The 22,771-nt window shown below is 39.9% G+C and overlaps 1 protein-coding gene across 1 annotated transcript; it reads left to right on the top strand.

Annotated features, from left to right (window-relative positions):
* The first annotated feature begins 10,924 nt into the window (after positions 1 to 10,924).
* On the top strand, positions 10,925 to 14,836 carry LOC147855533 (uncharacterized). The gene is made up of 3 exons (XM_087330084.1): positions 10,925 to 12,072; positions 12,211 to 12,581; positions 14,722 to 14,836. The coding sequence occupies exons 1-3, from the start codon at positions 11,179 to 11,181 to the stop codon at positions 14,834 to 14,836; spliced, it is 1,380 nt and encodes a 459-aa protein (XP_087186210.1). The 5' UTR covers positions 10,925 to 11,178.
* Positions 14,837 to 22,771: the final 7,935 nt, after the last annotated feature.

Raw genomic sequence — 22,771 nt, 5'->3', positions numbered from 1 at the left:
CTCTCATATTGATCCTCTCCCATTCCAACACTACATCATGCCTCATAGCATCCCCCAATTCCTCCTTGTGGAAGTGTAACACCTCATCGAGGGAGTCTATCCTCTCCTCTATGCATAGTAGCAGTTGCTTTTTAATACAAGAATCATTGACCCTCCCACATACCATTCTAGCATTCATCCACATCACCATCCATTTATCTCCATTCCAGATGATAGGGAGGTTGTTAAAGTACTTGTGCACCTTGCCTATTATGGAGCTCGAGATCCATTCCATGTTGCTAGCCAAAACCTCTAGGTTCGTCAGGTCAAAAGATAAACATAAATTCAGCAACTTATTGCGCTCAGCAACAAGCACATAAACCCTTAGCCTTGGGCTTCCTCATGACACAAGTCAATCAATCTCTTGAGAGCCTGTTGGCTAAACCTGCACCTCTTGTTGAACTTGTCCCTTTCGAATCTTTTGGACTGAACAAATTTGACCGGAACTCGAACATCTGCCTCCATACTTCCTTTTCTAGTCTCTTGCAACTTCTGGGTTTCCGAAGTGGTGGGTGGGCTTTCTTGACATCTTCCATTGTGTAAATATTCTTTCACCGCTCTCAATCGGATACTTCAACTTTTACCAGAGGGGGAGGGGGAGCTAATGACATTTTCCTTACTGAGCTTTGCATTGTTTAGCATGCCATCGGGTGTGCACGCTACCACCTCTTCAACATTAATTGTCCTTTGATCATGTAGCATGTCCTCCTCTTCTTGCAATACTTCGAAGCTATTACTCAAACCTAAATGAGGCATAGTCGGGTTTCATTCTTGATGCACTCCATTTTTGCATCCCAAAACCAAATTCCAAGCGTCTGCATTAGCCTTCTCCTTCTCAGCCCCATTGGGGGTGCTCTGTCCTTCCACCCTTATCTTCTCTTGCCTAGCTACCTGCACCTTGTCCTTTCCTCCCTTGACGTTACTGTTGATCTTCCTAGGGCCTTCCTTAGCAATGTGACCCTTTTCTTTAATAGTAAAAACATTGGCTAGGTAGGCCCTTGTATTCCACTTCCACATATATCAATCCCGCCTCCACATCATGAATCCTGATTATGGGGGGGAGTTTGGACGAATTATGCACAAGCACACTAATCTTAGAGAAGTCCCTGATTCTATCTACCATCATAGCCTTTGAAGGACAAATTGTGCCAATCTTATCCCCAATATTTGGCATCAAGGGGTATAATTGCCGAAGAAGATTTGGAAATACCATAGAAATCACCAGGGGATTACCAATTTTCTTGTCTTCCTCCATAACGTTGAAGTTAGCATGCCACTCCATCAAAAGAGCTCTTCCATATTTGAGCTCTACAAATTTCATATCAATAATCTGCAATACATCATCCCCCTCAACGACTTCAATGTGGAAGAAATTTCGTCCCATATTATGCACATTCATTATCTGTGGGACCCAATACATAAGAGCTACTTGCAAATTGTCAAGGACCATACCTATGTTGGGCCTACCACCAAGCAGCTTACAAATGAATGAGCATTTCTTTAGTCTTCCGATCTCCGGATTCAAGATTTTGCTTTCTTCCTCCAATAGAAAAACCTCTAGTATCTCAAAGCTCACCTTCATGTCCATTTCCTTATCATGACCTCATCTCGGGCATGTATTATGCGCTTGACCACATTCCTGTAGAAGATTTTCTACCTACAATATGTCCTCCGTGGCTTCCATCTCCGCAACATAGTCCAACTCCTACGATGACCCTCGTTGCAGCCCCCGATGCCTCTCTGTTACTCCCTCACTCACCATATGCCATAATGCATGGTTGGGGTGATCTCCTCAAGTTGATTGCTTCCCAACCTCTTTATTCCAAACCTCCAGCTCTCCCCACACTCGCGAGTGCATTGTGCAATTAACTCCATAGACAACCTCTACCTTGCTAGTTAGAGGATCCCTAACCTCCTCTTTCATCCACCCCACCTAGTTTGTCAAATTGATTGGTTCCTTACATATCCTACTATCTCCGCCATTAATGTGTTTCCCTACTTCATTCGACATATCTCCTACTTTGCTTCGCTCTGCATTCTCAACATGTTGCTACCTTGCAATGCATACCTAGAGTCCACCAACCTTACCATGAGCACCTTTGTTGTTGTCACCTTAGTTGTCACCATTGACACTTTAGCTCCTGTTGTTGGCTCTTTCGCCCACATGTTCCTTTATCCCAGTGTAACCCTACTACTAACCCTACACCCTAATCAACAAGACATACCTAGCATTTGAGGAGGAGGGGAGCTTGGCGTCGATCTTTTGCATTCGGGGCACTCTCTACAACCCTAAACCCCACCCCTCCGTTTTCGTGCACCCATGCTTGTTCATATTCGTTCAAAAGTGTGATAATCATATAAAGCTAGAGTGAAATCCAAGAGCAAGCATCGATATTTGACATGTCTTCGTAAAGCTTCATTTTTTACGAGACTTAATCGAAGATAAAAAGATAGAATTAAAGTTAACGCCACCAACGTCGACGTGGGCCAATTTTCTTACGAAGCTACTTTCAAATCACAAGCACATATCGTGTGTCATGATGTTTTGATAATTCCATTAGGCAGGAGTGCTGAAATAAATAAATAATAAAACAAATAAACATTTATAAATACAATAAAAGATATAGCACCTCATCTAAGGGACTCCTAATAACATTGTGTCTCATCAACCCATGTCTCAAGGATGAATCTAATCAACTATTGGGATCACGTAAGGGGTTGTCATGGGGATACATTGTAGAAGGTCCAGGCAAAAGTATTGAATGTTGGCGACGGTTTATGTCAATGCCACTACAAGATCAAGCGAACATACTCCATGAAATCAGGGGCGGATGGACTATGAGATCGGAAATCATTAACGCGCTACTGATTAGGGACTCTGCTACTCAAAGGACGACAATGGAGAAATGGATAGGCCACGAGGAGGAGGGCTCTCTGATCCCGAGAGGTAGGGGATCACCAGACATGCTCGAAGGCCATGAAGTGAGAGACACTGAGACACCCACACAGAATAACGCCATTCGAGTACTCGCGTACACTGGTCATAAATGGGTTGTAGATCCTGATCCGATCAAAGTACAACCCGATTGGCATATATGATGTACTCATGAAAACACATGGTTGTGTAAGGTCAGTTGGGACCCTTTGCAATGGACATGGTGTGATCCCTACGCGGGGCAAGGAAGCAAACCCATCCCTTTCTTCCAATTCACAAGTAGATTGGGTCACCACATTCTAGCTGCTCAAGCCGCCCGAGAACCGGCTGTTGCAAAGGTCTGGCGCACATTTCAAGTTCCCTCCGCAATAATCACCAAGTTTTGGTAGAAAATCTGGAAGCAACAACACGCGAGGCGAATTACCACTTTCCAATGGCTGTTAATACATAAGTCCCTACCGGTGGGAGCATGGCAACGTGGGAACCTTAACTCTCCTAATTGTGTAGAGTGCCCACATTCAGTAGAATCCATACGACACGCTCTGTGGGACTGCCCAACGTCCCATAGAACATGGTGGGGGGTTGGCCACTTGTTGCAATTATGCCAGGTGCAAGGTTCAATCAAGTGGGGAAATATATGTTGGCTATCATGGCAAGCTGCAATTGGCCGATACGAGCATCAGGAGGAGGGGATGACTTTGGTGATAAAAGCACAAGAGGTTCTTTTCTCCTCCAGTGACAATGTCCTCTATTTTCCTCTTAATGACAAATCTCAAGAGGTGTTGGAATTGGTCAGCCCAATAACCCTTTGGATTCTATGGAAACAACGATGTAGGCGAGTCTTCTCCAACCAAACCACCCATCCAACAAGGTTACTGCAAGAGATATGGAGTGAAATTGTAGCCACTCTGAAGAGCCAATATGATGGCCTTAAAGGTGGCTCCGAGGGAGTTGAAAGACAACGCATAGCCTTCATCCAACAATGGTCGTCCTCTCCCTTTCTTGAGTCAGTGGGCTTCCACATTAGATGGAACTATCGTGTCCCTTTAGGGATTTGTACATATTCGCCTCATTTGTAAAATTTTATAACTAATGGAAGGAGTTTTTTTTTGGAAAAAAAAAAACACCATTGGCAACTACTTGTTGCATCATTGTACATTTTGTTGAATTAAATGGAATCAACACATTGAGTTTATAATGTAAAATCCTTCAAATATTCTATATACTCCTACACTATTATTAGCAAATAAACACAAAAAAATAGTAACAACTAAATAATATTTATACCATAGTAAATACTTAACCAAATTAAAAGATAATAAATCACTACATAATATAAACATATGATAATCGACTAGCATACCAATATCACCTTTTCCATCACTCTTCATGTACACCACCACCTTTCTCCCTCCCTTCACTTTAGTCTACTGCACCACCTCTTCCTCTCATTATTATGGTTGAGAAAAGATTAGACTCAAGTTTGGCTTTAAAAGAAATGTTGCATCCTCAATGTCAAATCTGGAAGTTTTCAGTATATAACCCTCAACTAACATTATGGGAATAAAGTAATTTTTTGTTATGCACATGTGTTTTATTTATCATTCACTCATTTATTGAGCAAAGTTAGGAATCACCCTCTTCTTAACCTTGTGGAATTTTCTCCTCTTCTTTAGCTACATTTATATTATCTTATTCTCCACATCTTTTTACTTCGTTTGTATTTTCTTGGAAATATTTATATATATTAACTACATTATAGGATTTTGGTGAGGGCTCATTCATGCAGTACTGCAAATTATTCAAACACATACAGCCGAAGCACAATTACTTTACGTTTAAAGAATATCAAGTTAGGTCACATGTGTCTTAGATGATTGATTTATCCAAGCCCTAAACTATTTTTAGTATGTCCACCACACCCTTGTTGGGATTAAAATGCTTGCTTGTGTCCTTAGTTCATGAACTAAAGCCAATATGTTGAGTACAATTCATAATGATCAAGCACGAACCAACTTTGTATTGTGGCATATAAATTGTTCTCACTCTACAAAAACCATAGTCATTACATAGTTATAACTTACAAGCTTGAAGATTATAGATGTGGCAGCATTACATCAATTTTTGCACCGAGGACCATAATATGGACAAATATGGCTCACTATGGAGCTAGAGAAATAGTCATAAGACCTTTTTCTAATAATTTTAATGGGGACAAAGGAAAATAATAGCACTAAAGAAACACTTCATAAAAAAATGAAAAGAAATGAAATTTGCTTTATATTGAAGCTGCAGTATTAATGTTTTTGCCTATTTTAACTCTATTATTTCCTTATTAGGTGATGCTTATTGAATCTAAGATAAAACGCCATTTTGTTCTATTTCAAGTTACAGTTTAAATGTTGGTTTATTGTAGAACTAATTTCCTTTTACATGTTCTTTGAGATTTCAACTAGAAGAGCTTTAACAATAAAAATTTTGAAAAAATAATATTGAAATTTCAATGTTGCTAATAACGATCTCATAAAAGGCATTCAAGAATCAAGAGTCTTGATTCTCGATGGGTTCAAGTTGTACATCTTTGTATTTGTATATTGTTCATGTGGCTCTTTTTTTTTGTGTCCATCACTCAATTTCAAGATGTTACTTTTCTCGTTATGAATATTTAATGAAAAACTATGTTCAATTAACACATATTTTGCCATTGATAAGCATGTGAAATGTATATATGCACATGCACTGGCATGCATGGACATAAACCATAGCTTAAGACGCCATGATAAGAGCGTCATGAACTGTTAGAATAAGGGTGTTTCTTTACCATTCCAACTACTTCTTTGTGACAATGTTCTCAAATTGTTGAAGCAAAACAGCATTTCTTTTGTGTGATTGTTTGTGAGCACCTGGACATTTCCCTTAGAATGTCAATCGCTAGTTAGGTCATATTTAAATCATTCTCCAAAATATACGAAAGCATCAAGATTAGTTAAAAGTTTAATCTAATATAGCAAATAGCACACACTTTAGCTTAATCATTTTAGATGAGAAAATCATTTGGTTCATATAGATAGTAAAAGTACACATCATTGCTAAAGATATTTTCTCATCATTGATCACCAAATCCACCAAGCTCACACAACTTCTCCAATTTGCGTTGCCAAACCACAGGAATGACCGCAGAAAAATGCATGGAACCAAATACACAAGGGTTTGTCTCAATATATTCTCTCTTTCATGGTGAAGCCTTACTTACAACAAGACTTCACTAATAAAAGGTAGCATTTTAATAAGATTACATGAAATTCTCCCAGTTGTTTCGTGAATCCACGTAGTGATGCACACATTAGACTTTTATCCCTATACTTGAATGGCTAGTTTAGGGAAATCTTCTAGGAAAAGCAAATATGAAGCCACAACATTGTTTGAACTCATCATTTGATTTGGAGTGAATCATGCTATAAGCTTTAAAAGTTTAAACTAATACATATATTATATATATGTTACATAGAGAGATACAAATATCTGAATGATAAATGACGAGAAAAAATGAAAAACTTAGAAGAGATGGAACCAAAAATAGTGAACTTTCACGATTCCAATGGGCGCCAACAGGGTTTGACCAATTCTTAAGAGACATTCACATTATTCTTAAGTTTGTCTTCTAGTTATATAGATGTGTGTGTATGCATGTACATATACAAAGAAACATACTATATTGTCTTGGTAATCATCTATCATTGAAATATTGACGTCCTTCACAACATTAGAAAAATAACCGCAAATGAGTGGTTCCAAGGGTTTGTCAAAGATATAGGCACACATATATGGGTGTGTACATGTACATTTATACATTTATAAAGACACATACTATAATGTCTTGGTAATCATCTATGACGTTGACATATTGATGTCCACCAGAAAAATATCCATGGCTGAGTGGTTCCAAGGGTTTGTCAAAGTGTTTACAAATCTAGATCAATGGTGTATATTATATGTGTGTGTTTGATAATTCAACAAATGTTTGATCCCGAAGAAGATTGAGAAATGGGATATCTTGAAAATAGAATATATTGAAGAAATTGTTCACCCACCATTAGACATTGCCAACTTTGCATAGATGGTAGTGTCTAATTGTGTATATTATATGGATTCTCAAACTACTTCAAAGTTCATTTGAATACAAGAAATTACGATGGCCTGAAAACATTTGTAGTAACTCTAGTGATGTGTGAATGATTTATTATTTGATGGATTTATATGTATCTGAGCTATATTTAGTGTTTCTTCATAGTTACTGCTTAAAATTTCACACATACACATTGTGCATTTGTAGACTGAGATAATTATCATGAGTGTCCCAAAACATGGTTTTATTGGCGAGCTAATTTGAGCATATCTCTAGCCTTGTTAGTAAATTGCTTGTAATAGCGAATACTATGGTTAATTAGTTTATATTTGTAATGTTGGCAACATGTTTAAAGAGGGAATGCAAGATTGACATTGTTTATCCATATGTACATACCACAAATTTACTTTAGGTATATCATGTCTAGAACATACCTAAGGGTAGCATCCAAATGGTCACTCACTAGTAATAATAAATCTATATATTGCCTTACTTATCAATACAAGTTGAAACTACTCTATCATAATATTATACCGCTATAAGTAAACTTTGTTAAAATTAAAAGATAGTAATGTTAACGAAAGGAAACTACTCGATACTCAATACCAATCTTCCATTGGCCTTGAGCCTCAAAAGCCACTAATTCTCCCTCTTATCCGGGTGTAAGTGTGGTTTAGTGCACCAAATCTCTATACACGTGGCAACTTTATAAATGATGTATAAGATACAAGTGTTTCTACTATAGTCTCTTTTAATTGGAGGGTAGGTAATCCCTAGCAAGATATATGGGTGTCCATGTCTTTGTCTGACTTTAGGTGTGGTAATTGTAGGCAATATTTATGTTGCTATGTAGATGCAAGTGCTTATGAGTTTGGTAATGTTTAATTGGGTGGCTAATATTCCCAATATAGATGCTTGGGTATACATCACTTCGTCAACTTAGGGTGTGACAATGATAATTGAATTTTAATGGCATGTCTCTCTTGCAACAAAACGGTTATAAAGAGAATAAGATGTGACGAAATAAAATACAAACTTTAAGGAACCTTCTTAGGGTTTGTTTTTTAATGCGAACAAAAATAAACATTGGTATCGTCCATTGTTAATGTGATATTATGAAATAATGGTATATTAATAGCATAGTGATGCGTTGAACATGCATGAGTAGTCATGCAAAACATGGAATATGTCAGGCCATTTCTCTAATTTCTTACCATGTTTGTGAACTATTTTTATTCTAGTATCACTATTGTTTTCCATGACGACACACATGATACCATCATAAATTACTTGTCTACCTCTTAAAACAGTCACCACACCACAAGGTTTGTTAACAATTTTGTTAAGCGCATTCATTTTTAGTGGGCCACATGACAGAACTTGTAGTCGATTTACTGGTCTACCATGCTACGCCTGCCCAAGAAATTATTTCTTTTCTGAAACTTGATCTTTCAGTGATTCTTTGAGCTTTGAAAAATGCAACCTAGCATCTCTCAATAAACCAATCTTATATAGTTATTCATATAGGGGTAATTTTTAAATACAATTCTCGATGATGAAAGTCATGAGCTATAACGAAATTCATGAAACTCTTCTGCATGATTCGGTTAGTTTCCAAATAAAAGCTATAAAATAAAAGGAGTTGAAGATGAGAACAGGTTGAGTTTTATTTTTGAATCTCTAACTTCCACGTACTTTGAGGAGGCAACATAGATTTGACGATAACCCACAATAATGAGGCTATGATATTTGAACGAAAACTTTGTAAAGCACCATTATGAATAGAAAAGGAATTCGTTTACGAGAAGATTTTTTTACATTGTGTGCAAGATCAACTCAAAAGAACAAGCAAGAATGTGTAATGGAGATTGCATGCGATATCCATCGTGAAAAGTATAGATCGGAATAAGTTTCATTGCCCACATTTTTACCACGAGAAACATGATGTGTGGCATTTTCATCATGTAACCTTCGTGACGTATTACCATATTATCACTTCTCTAGAAAATTTGAGCTCATGAAAAGATTTACTTTCTAAAGCTTTGAGATGCCATGCATGTTATGATGACTATACTATGTTGTGTGGAAGAGATAAAGTGATGCATGTATATAGTTACATATGGTATTATTCGTAACAACCATATTTTGTAGGAATTCATGTAACTTGTAAAGTAAAGACTCCTTAATAAGTGTTGACAAACATAAGTTACTTCGCACAAAGTGTGTAATCATAGATGTCATTTCCTAATTGGGATGAAAAACGTTTCTAAATTGCTCATAAATTATGTATGTATGTTCTTTCTACTCATAATACTTTTGATAGAACTGTACAAAGAATGAGTGAGAAAATAAACATCTGGTAGAATGATTGGAGCTACATACTTACGCTAATCAAACCCCTTTTTCGTAATTGTGGGGCCCAAATGTATGAGTAATATAAGACAAAGAAAAGTCCCATACAAACCTTTGAATGGAGTGTTCTTTAAAATTTATAGGATCCTTGGGGAGTATTAAAACACTATGATGGTTTGTCATACGCTACATTTCTAAGATAATGTGGTGCCGTGTCCAATTATTTTGTTTGCATTGACTACTAAACGAACAAATACGATATGACCCCACATTGATATATTGCACTCTCGAAAAGAGACTACATGAACAATTGCAATGTCATTGTATAAAAACAAGAGCTGTGATAATGCCAATTAATATCGAAAAGCATGCATGTCAATTTACCAAAAACATGGAATTCAAACTTTTGGATGACATAATTTAATATGGTCTCACATATGTGTGTTTCACATGATATATTAATTATTCCACAAGAATCAAATTGTGAGATCATAGTTGACCTTAGTAGCTATAGGTTTCCGCCCATGGGATGCATTATTATGAGCAAGAGACCATGATTACTAGATTGATGGTAACCCAAAGACTGGTTGCACATAAGATTGGCGGATATAGAAAATCGATTGATGGCAAGTATACGTGGGAGGGAAGCGAAAGGAAATCATTGAGGCATGATTGGTTGCTCACATGGCACTAATGCGACAAGTGAAAAGGACACAAGAGAGGGAGAGAGAGGTGATATTTAACTTCCTTTGGATGGAAAGAAACATGACCAAGTGTGGACCCAAAAAGAGTGTTATGTTACAAAGATAGCCAATGTAGAGGGCGTAATGCACCAGCAGCTCGTGTATTTGGATTAAAGTCAATCTTACACTTTGAGCCGTGGGGAAGAACACATAGGATTTTGATGATATCGGTGTGGAAAGCGAGAAACACATGATTTATCTAAAGTCCTTGTAGTGGTGGTGCGAGTCAAGTGTAGGGCGCAAGCGAAAGGGCAATGGTAGCTCGTAAATCAGGTCGACTAATCTCTCTAATTATCTTGAGGCGAGTCCTTGTTTACTACGGCTCGCATTCACGACATGTGTAATCGATAGATCACAATCACAACATGTTGTATGTATGTATGTGTATATGGATGGATGGATCTCTATGTATGTATGCATGTCCCATTACAATTGTGTCATATATACATAGTATAGACCTTTGAAAAGATAGCATAGGAACATACCCCCCAAAAAAACTGTCTCCAATCATGAAAAGGTGGGAGTGGGGCCAAACCGCTTGAATGTTTTCTTCCCAAGTAATTATTGAATGGATCACAAACAAAATAGTATTGAGAGAGCATTGAATTTATTAGTCACTTATTCCCCTTTACAATAATTATTAATCATGAAGATGAGAGGATCATGATGATAATGATCCAATGACCATCATGTATACACATCTATATGTTTATATATGTATATATATATGTATGTATATAATTGGGGGCCTTTGGGCTTCATAATATTCCTTCATTTGATCCTTAATTGGCCCACTCTTCTCAACTTTTGCTATTTAGCACTAATTCCCAAATGATTTCCTAATTAGCATCTAATTGTTTTCCTACCCTTTCACCAATCCAATCCATTACACCTTCTTCTTCCTCCTCCAATACAATCCAATCCATTAATTACCAACTCCTATGCTTAATCAATCCTCTTAAGTGCTTAATCCCCCCCCCCCTATGGATCTATCAATCTCCCTCTCTAATTACCCATCCTCTAATCAATACACAAGATCATGTGTAACCACCACTAATGATATTGTGTCCCCATTATCCAACAGTAATCATGATCCCACAGGCCAATCCATCCAATATTTAGAGCTACTGCCCCATGGTCCTTGCTACAATAATCAGACAACCCAGTATGCATCAAATGATCTATCTAATAATGGCTACGCTCCTTCTCAATTAATGCCCAATACTACTGCAGATTCATTAAAGCTGGGCAATTTCATGACGGGCAAGAATCATGAGCTAATTTATAGCAAATCCGCTGTGGAGAGCCGCAGATCGAGCAATCCGAATACTCCTACAAATGTCTGCAAGAATTGGGGCATGAACATTAGCAGTAGCTATACTATAGATGTCAATGAGGTCCCAATCACTAAAAACGTATCTAATATTAGCAGTGGCCAAACCTGCAATCACAACTACAATAATTACAACAGCAATTCCAGTGTGGAGATGATCGGAGCCTGCGATGGCAACAGCAATAACACCATTAAGTGCAAGTATAACAATGACAGTGCTAATTCGCATGCCGGATCCGTGAAGAAGAGGAGATTATCAGGGCACGAGGATCAAATTAATCACGAGGATTATGGTAATGGCGAAGAGGAAATTTACGATGATCAGGAAGGGATCAGTGACCATGACGAGCAGGAGCAGGAGGAGGAGGAGGAGGAGGAGGAGGAGATTTATAATGCTAATTACGCGGTGGATCCAGGGGCAGGGAATGGCAGCATGAATTCCAACAGTGGCGGCGCTGCAGGTGGGAGGAAGAAGCTGAGGCTATCCAAACAGCAATCTGCGTTACTGGAGGAGAGCTTCAGGAGGCAGAGCACGCTTAATCCGGTAAGGATTTAGCTCAACAAAACAGGCTGATTAGTTAGTGATTTAGCGAACATTTTTTGGTGTAGTAGTGCAGGGGATTGCATATCTCCCAAGATCTTAATCATCTGCTCCTTGTGAATTCATTCATCCAATGTGCAGAAGCAGAAGAATGGATTAGCGAGGCAATTAGATCTGAGCCCGCGGCAGGTGGAGGTATGGTTCCAGAACCGAAGGGCGCGGACGAAGCTGAAGCAGACGGAGGCGGACTGCGAGCTCCTGAAGCGCTGCTGCGAGTCGCTGACCGCCGAGAACCGGCGGCTCCGGGCGGAGGTGGCGGAGCTCCGGGCCCTCAGCCGCCACGCGCCGCCACCGCCACCGTCACCGGCGCCGCCGGTCGCCTCGTATAATCCGCACGTGGCCGTCGACTACCCCTCACGTGACGGCGGCGGCGCTACCCGAGCAGCAATTATTACTCTTGTTTCAGCCTCCTCCTCCTCCTCCGCCTCCGCCTCCGCCGCCGCCGCCCAGCTGCACCTCCACCACCACCACCGCCGCCTAATCCTTCCTCTCTCTCTCTCTCTCTCTCTGTCTCTTTTTAATCCCCCCCTCTTACAACCCAATACCATTCCCAATTATTACTCTAAATCTAGTTTCAATTCTTTTCTTCTCCTGTTTTTTTTGTTCCTGGCTTCATGCGTTAATTCTTCCTTCCTCACCCGATTCTATTTTTCGCGAGAAAACTTTTGAATCGTCTCATTGTTTGTTTCCTAATTGGGTTTTCCCATCTGCTTACGTCGATTTAAATTCATGTAAATTAATCTGACGGCCGATCCCAATGCTTAATTAATCGATCCCACATTGATTGATTACCCCGGATCTCCATTATGCTAATTAATAATCGCCGTCATCGATTTAAGTTTTAACGTTCGTGCTGCTGATCACGAATTCACCGCTCATAATCACGCGCTTAATCCTGATCGAATGGATCAAACGCTTAATTAAGTAAAGAAATTTTAATTTGACTGATGACGGGATTAATGAACTAATTGATTTAGCGCGACACAAAGATGCTCGGCTTTCATTTTGTTTGTTTTTTTGTTTTGGGAAATTTCACGTGGCAATTCCTGCAATAAGATAATGTCTGATTTTTGAACAGTAAAAGGGGGCGTAAAAAAATAAAAACAAATGCAATGAAATTAAAAACAATTGTGTAGAAAGTATTCCGTTCAAAGTTTGACGACAAAATCTGCACCAATTGTATGTATTCAATGTATCTTGGGTCTTAAACGTATGTATGTATGTATGATATGTATGTATGTGTGTATGTATGTATGTATGTATGTATGTATGTATGTATGTATGTATGTATGTATGTATGTATGTATGATATGTATGTATGTATGATATGTACGATATGTACGATATGTGTGATGTATGTATGTATGTATGTATGTATGTATGTATAGGTATATCGTATGCATAATGATATTGTGTATATGTATGGCATGTGTTGTGCATGCCTTTGGATGATTGTATATTTAGATGTACATGCATACAAACGTACATTTAAAGATGCATACGTATGCATGTATGTATCCATTTATGTTTGCACATACGTACAATGTATGTATGTATGTATATGTATATGTATACGATAATGTCTGTATGTATGTACACACGAAATTAGGTTCCCCAACCCGCGAGATGTTAACAATCCAACCGCATACCATGATTGATAAATCATTGCCTCTTTTCGGTACGCGCACACACACACACACACACACACCCACACATGCAACTTGTGATCTAATGTGTCCTTCAATTGTCTTTGCTTGCACTTTATTTGATACGCAACATCTTTTGAACATATGTATGTGTATGTATGTACGTATCTATGTATGTTATATGTGTGTATGTATGTGTTTGTATATTGTATATATGCATGTATACATGTATGTGTGTCTATATGTATGTATGTATATATTAATATATGTATATATGTGTGTGTATATATTTATCGACATACAAAATTAGGCTACCAATCGATTTGATGTTGACAATCCAACCTTATGCACATGATTGACAAATCATTGCGTCTTTTCGGTACAAGCAGCCTCCCTCTTTTATTATAGAGGTACCTCCAAGATGGAGAACATCGCCGACAACACTTGTGATTGATCATATGTCGTCTTTTGCTACACTTTTTATCCACGATGTGGTACTCCTAATCTACACGACACATGGCGATGCCTCGTCCCCACCACTCTCTTGTCTTTTGATTTCATATTCTCTCCTTGGCATTTGCAATCAATCATTTTGTTCATGTCATTCTTGTCTTATAATGCTACAATGCCATAGGCGATTGGACCTTTTGTACCTCAAGTAATTTGCAGGCAATGTGGTGATGCATTAGACCCACCATTGTAGCATATCTATTGTCATGTTCTTACTCAAAACTTGCAATTCTTTAGCATTTATCCAGAGAAATTGGGAATATTGAGCATTATCCACAAAAATGCAGAACATTATAAGTTTAGAACTTCTTAAAACCCTTTGCCTAGCCCAGTGGGGCATAAACTTCAAATTGTATAGTAGAATAACCCTTTAGTAAAATCTGTCACACTTGATGCTTACAATTTTGAATTAAAGAGTAAAATTGTGTTTTATTAGCTATATTATTATATCATCAATTCGAACCATGATTGATTCACTAAAACTACTAGACCAAAATTTGGATGGAATTGAAGTTCTTATAAAAATGATAAAAGGCATTCTCATGTCATGAATATAAAAATAGAAGTTTCGCCTACTTGCATGCATCAATGAACGAGTTGGTGACACACACATCATACAAAGGGAGTGAGAAGGCCAAATTGCAAAATGGGAGGCATCTGACTACATACCTAGAATGCTTGGAATGCAATCAAGGAAGCTCTAGTTAATATACTCATTGGCTACATGAAAGAGTGGGTAGTAAAATAGGTTGCATGCCATAGCAATGTAGTGTGAGACACATGATGATGAGAATGCCTAGAATGGAATTGAGGAAGCTCTAGTTAATACACTCATTAGCTACATGAAAGACTGGGTAGTAAAATAGGTTATATGCAATAACAATGTAGTGTGAAACACATGAACATGCTTTCAAAATCAATCACAACTATGGATTTTTCATCTCTTTGTCTCTCCATGGCATGCAAAACACTACTATTGAAAACCTTTGTCTAATTCATTAATTTTTCTTAAATCCAATCGTGTCGCCTAAGAGTTTTGAATTTTCACGAGGAAACCCCATGTACTTAGCAAGCACACGAATTAACCACTTGGCCAAAGGGACAATGGAATTTGTCGCTTTGACCTCCATCTTTTCTTTTGTAATTAGTGACGAGTCCAAGCAATAGTAAGGAAAGTGAGTTAGAACTAGTGTCTTTCTCAAACCTACACAAAACTATGTGTAAATCTCCAATGATGAAGATGGGGGATGGTTAAAACTCAAGAGCAATGAGAGATTCAATTGGAACAATTTGAGAATGCATATGGTCATGACCTCTAAAACCAAACACAATGAGGCTATGATTATCATTGTGCATATGAAAAATGGAGACAGTGTGCAAACAAAGGATATATCAATAAATTGTGTGTACCATACATTTGAAGTAGAGAATTGACACATATTCCAAAACAAACACTGCTACATTTACACATCAAACAGGGCATACATCCATTATTGGGTGTACCATACCTTAGTCTACAAGCAATGAATTGAAGCTATATTCACACATTAGGGGGATTGGACAATCTAATTGATGCCATACACATTGGTGATAACTTTACTGAAAATGTAGAGGACAAAAATTTGGAGGATGCAAATTTCTAATTATTGAAGTGCATTGGAATCTAAATGACGTGTCCAAAATATTGTAGATGCATGGGAATATGTTATATGAGTTTGGACATTCTACATCGAAGGTATATTCTTAATGCTTCTATGACGATATACTTAATGCCATAATCATGATTAAGGATATGTGACTTGTTACGACAATGTCTATAACCTTAACCGTCATGATATATCATATTATATATACTTTGTAAATATCCATAGATAATCTAGAGTATATAAAATAATATTATAAAATGTCATCACCAATTCACCTCGCACATGTTAATGCATGATTTGCCAAATGACATGCTTGTATGAATGCCAAGTGCCAATTGTGCATGGTTGCGAGGTGACAATCATGGATGTGTCCAAGCTATGCGATAAAAGCATGATGTCTATTATTGATGAAACATTTTGGTTGAACGCCAATGTTTGGCTTAACCCTGTATATCTTTTCTTATTTCCCCCTTCTTATTTTCCTTCTTTGATTTTATCTTGTTCTCAATTACGACTCTGATGTTCTTCTATTATTTCCCTTTTCTTATTATTTTCTTCAATCCGATCTTGTTCTCGACTTAAGTTGACAGTTTGAAACGGAATAAACCCGTCTTTGTCATTCTTTTTTATCTCAAGGAATGTTCCACTCTATCTTCTCATAACCATGGCAAGAATAAGTGAACAAGAATATACATATCCTTCAGTCAAATAACACACACACCACCTTTATCTTTGCACATGTAAACTTATATATATACATATACAAACACATATTCAATAATTAAATACATACATGTACTCCTATCATATCTACACACACACACACACAAACTTGTCCACATATACCTAAAGGCTAAAAGCATGGGAATGGGAAGGATTACTTGTGTCCTTGACATAATTAGCTATGCCAAATTTTGTATGTAAATTAATTGTTTAGCCTTTATGGCGATTATTCAAATGTGATCTCAAATAAAGTTAAGTTTAGGAGGTAAAGGAAGTTGTCTACTAAAGCTAACCACTAGAAGTAAGTTAATGACACCCATAGAAATCAAGGATATAATCACCATATTTTGGACTAACGAGAGTAGGGAATCACACAATAAGAAGGATTTGTGTAGGAAACGTCTCAAAAGGAGTCAATACGAGGAACATCCCATTCATGTTCTTGATGTATCTTAGGTATTTACAATAATTGCAATTGATGCATATGCACTTATCAACTAGTTATTGTTCTTTAACATTGATCTTATTCCTATTATTAGGGACAATAAGCTAAGATTATTCAATATTAGTATTTCTAGCTATTAGTTATTAGCCACAACTATTTAATTCACGAATTACAATATATTATTTGTAAGCCAGTAGCCACAAGTAGTTAGCATCTAATAACTAATAAGAATTACACTACATCACCTATTACCTACACCAACTAGTAGCCATAACTAATTAAATACTTGTAAAGCATCGAGTGTGATTCTGTGTAGCGGAATAGATATGTGTATGTATATATGTGTGTGTGAGAGAGAAATAGTTGACATAGAATAGACAGAAAACAAGAAAATTGTATTCACAAGAAAACCATGACTAACAATTACAAAGAAGAGGAGAAGGTGCTTATATAGACAACTTCTCTCTACACTCTCTTACTACCTCTTGGGAAATAGGTGGGGACTTAACCACCTACCTACTAACTATGTGTCATAGAAGTTAAGTTTTATGACACATTAGTTATGATACAAAGTGTTGGGATGTTCACACACTTGGCTATTCCTAAGGTGTGTTCCCACACTAGGGAAGTTGAGTTTGATTCTCAACACACCACTTCCAATGCAACTTCTGGTTGCCGTATAATCGACTTGATCTTGATTGCTATTCGGGTCCATGTTTGGCTTTGAGAGCCAGCTCACTCAACCACACTTGGCTTTGTTTGTTTGGCTTCGTCCGACTCCTTATCGGGTGGCTCATCCCCCTCAAACTCGGCTGGTTTGCGGTCAAGAGTCCTAGGTTCGTTGTGAACTTCTGTAGTTTGTCAGCTCCCAAGGCCTTCGTGAAGGTGTTGGTTGTGTGAAGGCTCATTCCAATATGTTGAAGGTTGACATCTCCAGCTAGGACACGTTCTCGAATGAAATGATAATGCACCTCGATGTCCTTAGTCTGAGCGTTGAAAACCGAGTTCAAGCCAAGTGAATGTTGCTCATGTTGTCGCAATATAGGAGGATTGGATCTTTGATGGAGATGCCCAGATCCTTGAGAATCCTCTTGAGCCATATGGCTTCACATGCGGTATTGGTCGTTCCCCTATATTCGGTCTCTGTTCTCGACAGTGTGACTGTCGGTTGCTTTTTACTGCTTTAGGATATCACATAGCTAATTGTCGATGTTAACGTGCGGAAGCGTTAAATAGAAATGTCTCAGCTAGATAGCAACAAAGAATAAGATGAAGGTTTAATGGAGAAGCTTAATACACAGAGAATACGCGTGGGAGAGACAAAGAGAGTGAGAGCAGAACATAAACTCTATTCAAAATAACACTCTGAAAACTCTGTACATACAATGTGCTATAACAACACTATTTATACAAAGTCCATAAACGACTAATAGGTACTTCAATACTCATACGAACGACTGACACTAACTAGGAGACAATGATTACCTAGTAGTCTAGGCTACTACTAGGCTTCCGATTCTCGCTCGAATCTGGCTCTCCGATCCGTCTCACCGATCTGCGCGGTTGTATCCGGATATCATCCGGATACCGATCCGGCTCTGGCTTATTCAGCCGATCCGGATCCGATTGAGCTTGCTCGCTCAACACTCCCCCTCAAACTCAACTTGAGGTCGGATCGTGGTGTCAGTGTCTGTGGCAGCCGGTTCTTTCACCCGACTCCTTATGGCGTCGTTCCGCCTTGCTCGCGCTCCTCATCCAGTTTGGTTCTGCTTCCCGCGACCCGTCTGGTATTGCGCACCTCAACCTCCTTGGTCGGCTTGTCTCCTCAACAGGCCCATTTAAGCTCCCTCGCTGCTACGACTCCGGCGCTTGTCGACCCGTCGGTTCCTTGGTGTTGGCGTCGACTTCAGATGTGTCTGTGTCCGCTTGGCCTTTAGTTGATCCGGCTCCTCCGAATCCAACTATTGAAATGAATCGGTTGTCTCCGATTTGTTCCCGCTCTTGTCCGAATCGGTCACTCCCTATTTGTCTTCCGGTTTTAGGCCCTTCACCACATCAGACCATGTCCGGGTCTTGGCCTTCTCCTTCCGGTCGGCTTTGTCCTTCTTGACTTTGTCACTGCTGCCGCTCGTTCCAACTTGTTCGGATGTGCCGACATCCTTTGTCGACTCGGCTCCCTTTTTCCTCTTGTCTCCCCCTTTGTTGGTTCTTCCATTTCTGGTTCCTTGTCCGGTGCCTTTAACGGTTTCTTTGCCTTTGCCCGTTCTCCCCCTCAAGTGCGGCACGTCAAGATGTTGAACACCAAGCATTTCGGTGAAGTGCTGCAACTTGTCCGACCCGAGCGGTTTGATGAAGATGTCGACAACCTGCCGATCCGTCTGAACACACCGAAGTTCGACCTTCACCACTCAGGACCTGCTCACGCACGAAGTGATAATGCACTTCTATGTGCTTTTTTCGAGCATGGAATACGAGGTTCTTGGTGAGTTGTATGCTGCTTATGTTGTTACAGTAGATTAAGATCGGGGTCGGCACCTCGATCTGGAGATCTTGCAGCAGTCACCGAAGCCAAATGGCTTCATAGGTGGCAATGGTAGCACCCCGGTATTCCGCCTCAGTGCTCGACAGAGCCACTGTTGACTGCATTTTGTTGCTCCACGCAACAGCTGCATTACCAAGGGAAAACATGTACCTGGACGTGGATCGACGATCTGATGCATCACCAGCCCAGTCGGCATCTGTGTATTGGACTAGCTCTTCAGTTATACCATGCCGGTATAACAGTCCCCGATCCTTCGTGCCGCTAACATACTAGAATATCTTGTGCGCGCACTGAAGGTGCTCAACAGTCGGCTTCTGCATGAATTGGCTGATCACACCGACCGGATAATTGATGTTGGGTTGGGTGATTGTCAAGTATATTAGGGTTTCGACTATTTATTGGAACCGTTTTTCATCGCAAGCCGGTCCGGAGTTGGGACGGAGCTTCTGGTTCCGGTCCAAGGGTGTGGAGACAGGTCGGCATTCCGTCGTGTTGAACTTGTACAACATATTCAACACATAGTGTCGTTGTGAGAGCAATATGCCATTGGGGGTCTGGATCACCTCAATCCCAAGAAAATAATGAAGGTCCCTCAAGTCCTTCATTTCAAATGCGTTTGATAGCTGGGACTTCACTCGACTGATTTCATTGAGTCCGGGTCCGGTGATGACTAAATCATCTACATAAAGCAAGATGCAAACCGGACCGACTGGACCGTTCCGGATGAACAATGAAGAGTCAGACTTAGAGGCCACAAACCCCATCTTACGCAACCGGTGCGTGATCTTCGCATTCCAAGCTCGGGGGGCTTGTTTCAGACCGTAAAGCGACTTCTTGAGTCGACACACTGCCGACTGGTTCATCTCTGATTGGAAACCGGGGGGTTGGATCATATAGACCCGTTCTTCAAGATCACCTTGAAGAAACACATTCTTCATGTCCATGTGGTGAAGATGCCATCCCCTTGCCGTAGCAACCGCCAGTACCACACGAACCATCGTCATCTTTGCTATCGGGGCAAAGGTCTCGTCGTAGTCGATTCCATGGGTCTGTGTGTATCCCTTCACCACTAACCGAGCTTTGTACCGGTTAACCGAACTGTCAACATTGTACTTTACCTTGTACACCCACTTACATCTGATCGGTTTACAGTGTCGGGGAGGGTCAACGAGGTCCCATGTGTCGTTGGCATCGAGTGCCCACATTTCTTCTTCCATAGCGGCACGCCAATTTGCGTCCTTTGCCACTTCTGCATAGCTCTCCGGCTCATGCACTTCCGCCACTTTGGTCATGTACGCATAGTGATGCTCCATGTACTCATTGTACCCGTATCGCATAACGGGGTTCTTTTGGCGGGAAGACTGGCGTAACTTGTCATCACCCGGCTTGGGGTCCTTCTTGGCCGATTTGGACTTCGTTCCCGAAGATCCGCCTTCTTCCTTTCCGGGGTCAGATCCACTCCGATCCGACCCTTCACTGCCGATATCGTATTCTGGCATCTTCTTCTTCCCCTTCTCTTTGCGCATGAACCGTCTCCTATGTTCCTTGTGCTAGGAGAGCACGACAGAGTCTCCACTACTCGCCGGTTCCTCATCTGACTGGTCACTTTGACCTAGTCGCTCGTTCGGTCCGCTCAACCGAAATGATTCCGGACTCTCTTCTAGAGTCTCAAGCTCATCTTCTATCTAGACCGGTTCAGGCTCACTAGCCTCATCCTCTGGGATTGGATCAGAGTCCGAAGTTGGAATCGGTAGAGAGTACCACGATGCCGTCTCGTCGAACTCAACATCTCGGCTTACTCGGACCTGCTTCGTCCGAGGGTTATAGCACTTATACCCCTTCTGCTCATGCGAGTAACCGACCAAGATGCACTTCTCCGACTTTGGATCCAGCTTCCTCCGCTTCTAATCCGGTACATGCACATATGCTATGCTGCCGAATATCCGAAGGTGTCTCAAAGTTGGCTTGCGCTCAAAATATAGCTCGTGTGTTGACACCTTGTCACCGATCCGGTTTTGGATGTAGATGGCCGTCCGGACCGCCTCAACCCAGTAGAATTGGGGCATGCTTTTCTCCTCCAACATTGCCCTTGCCGCGTTGACAATTGACCGGTTCTTCCTTTCGGCCAAACCGTTTTGCTCCGGTGTGTATTTGTAGCTAAATTCTCTCTGAATTCCGTTCTGCTGTAGATAACTGTTGAATTGGCCGGAAAAGTATTCTTTTCCGCCATCCGACCACATGCACTTGATCTTCCTCTCTGTTTCCCTTTCGACTAAACTTTGGAGGTTCTGGAAACATTCGAAGACTTCGCTTTTCTTCTCGATGAGGTAGATCCACATGTGCTGGCTGTAGTCGTCGATAAAGGAGACGAAATACCGACTCCCACCAAGACTAATGTTCTATGCCGGTCCCCATACATCCGAATGAATTAGTTCGAGCTTGTTACGGCTCCAATTTCATTCGATGGGGAATGGAAGCCGGTGTTGCTTCCCGAGTTGGCAGGCTTCACAAATTTTGGCTTTCTGGCCACTAAATTTCGGCAAACCAAAGACGACTTGTTTCGATTGTAGGTCTTGAAGCCTCCGATAATTGACATGGCCAATCCTCTTATGCCAGAGATCGATGTCCGATTCAATCTTCTGTCCTTTGGCAAACATGGCGGTGCCGACATCTGAATTAGTGTTGAGGATGAACATCCTCCCTTCTTTGCGCTGTCGCGAAAATACGACTAGGATATGTGAACTTGAGGCAGGACCCCAGGGCCTCCGACCAGAGAATATCAAATTCGTGTGTTTATGTACTAAGAATTAACCGAAATAAGAAAGATTGACAAATTTCATTTATAAAGGGAAAGAAAGATTACAATCAATCCCAAGATTGGGATTACAAAAGTTTTAGCTTATAGAGATTACTAGAATAATAGATTAGAAGAATTTGAGATATGGATTCGATAGAAAATTAGGGTTTTTAGTGTTATGGCTTCCGTAGGGAAAATTAGGGTTTTTAATGTTATGGCTTCGATAAGATAAGAGAGCTAAGAAGGAAAAGAAAATAAAAAATATGGAGAGAGAATGAGTGTAGGAAAAAAAAATGGAATTTTATATGGAGTTCTCCGTTGATCATCGCCTTC

The sequence above is a fragment of the Azolla caroliniana genome, unplaced genomic scaffold (assembly GCF_043228905.1).
Source record: "Azolla caroliniana isolate FFs.n. ecotype wild unplaced genomic scaffold, voAzoCaro1.0.p SCAF_14, whole genome shotgun sequence".
In the NCBI taxonomy this organism is placed as follows: domain Eukaryota; kingdom Viridiplantae; phylum Streptophyta; class Polypodiopsida; order Salviniales; family Salviniaceae; genus Azolla; species Azolla caroliniana.
This window is presented reverse-complemented; position numbering and strand designations above follow the sequence as displayed.

What these genes read in the sequence shown, in the direction of transcription:
- LOC147855533 (XM_087330084.1), top strand. Translation starts at nt 11,179, where the DNA reads ATGGATCTATCAATCTCCCTCTCTAATTACCCATCCTCTAATCAATAC. An exon ending in GGCAGAGCACGCTTAATCCG is followed by an intron (nt 12,073 to 12,210) that starts GTAAGGATTTAG and finishes TCCAATGTGCAG; the next exon opens with AAGCAGAAGAATGGATTAGC. An exon ending in TCCGCCGCCGCCGCCCAGCT is followed by an intron (nt 12,582 to 14,721) that starts GCACCTCCACCA and finishes GTGTTTTATTAG; the next exon opens with CTATATTATTATATCATCAA.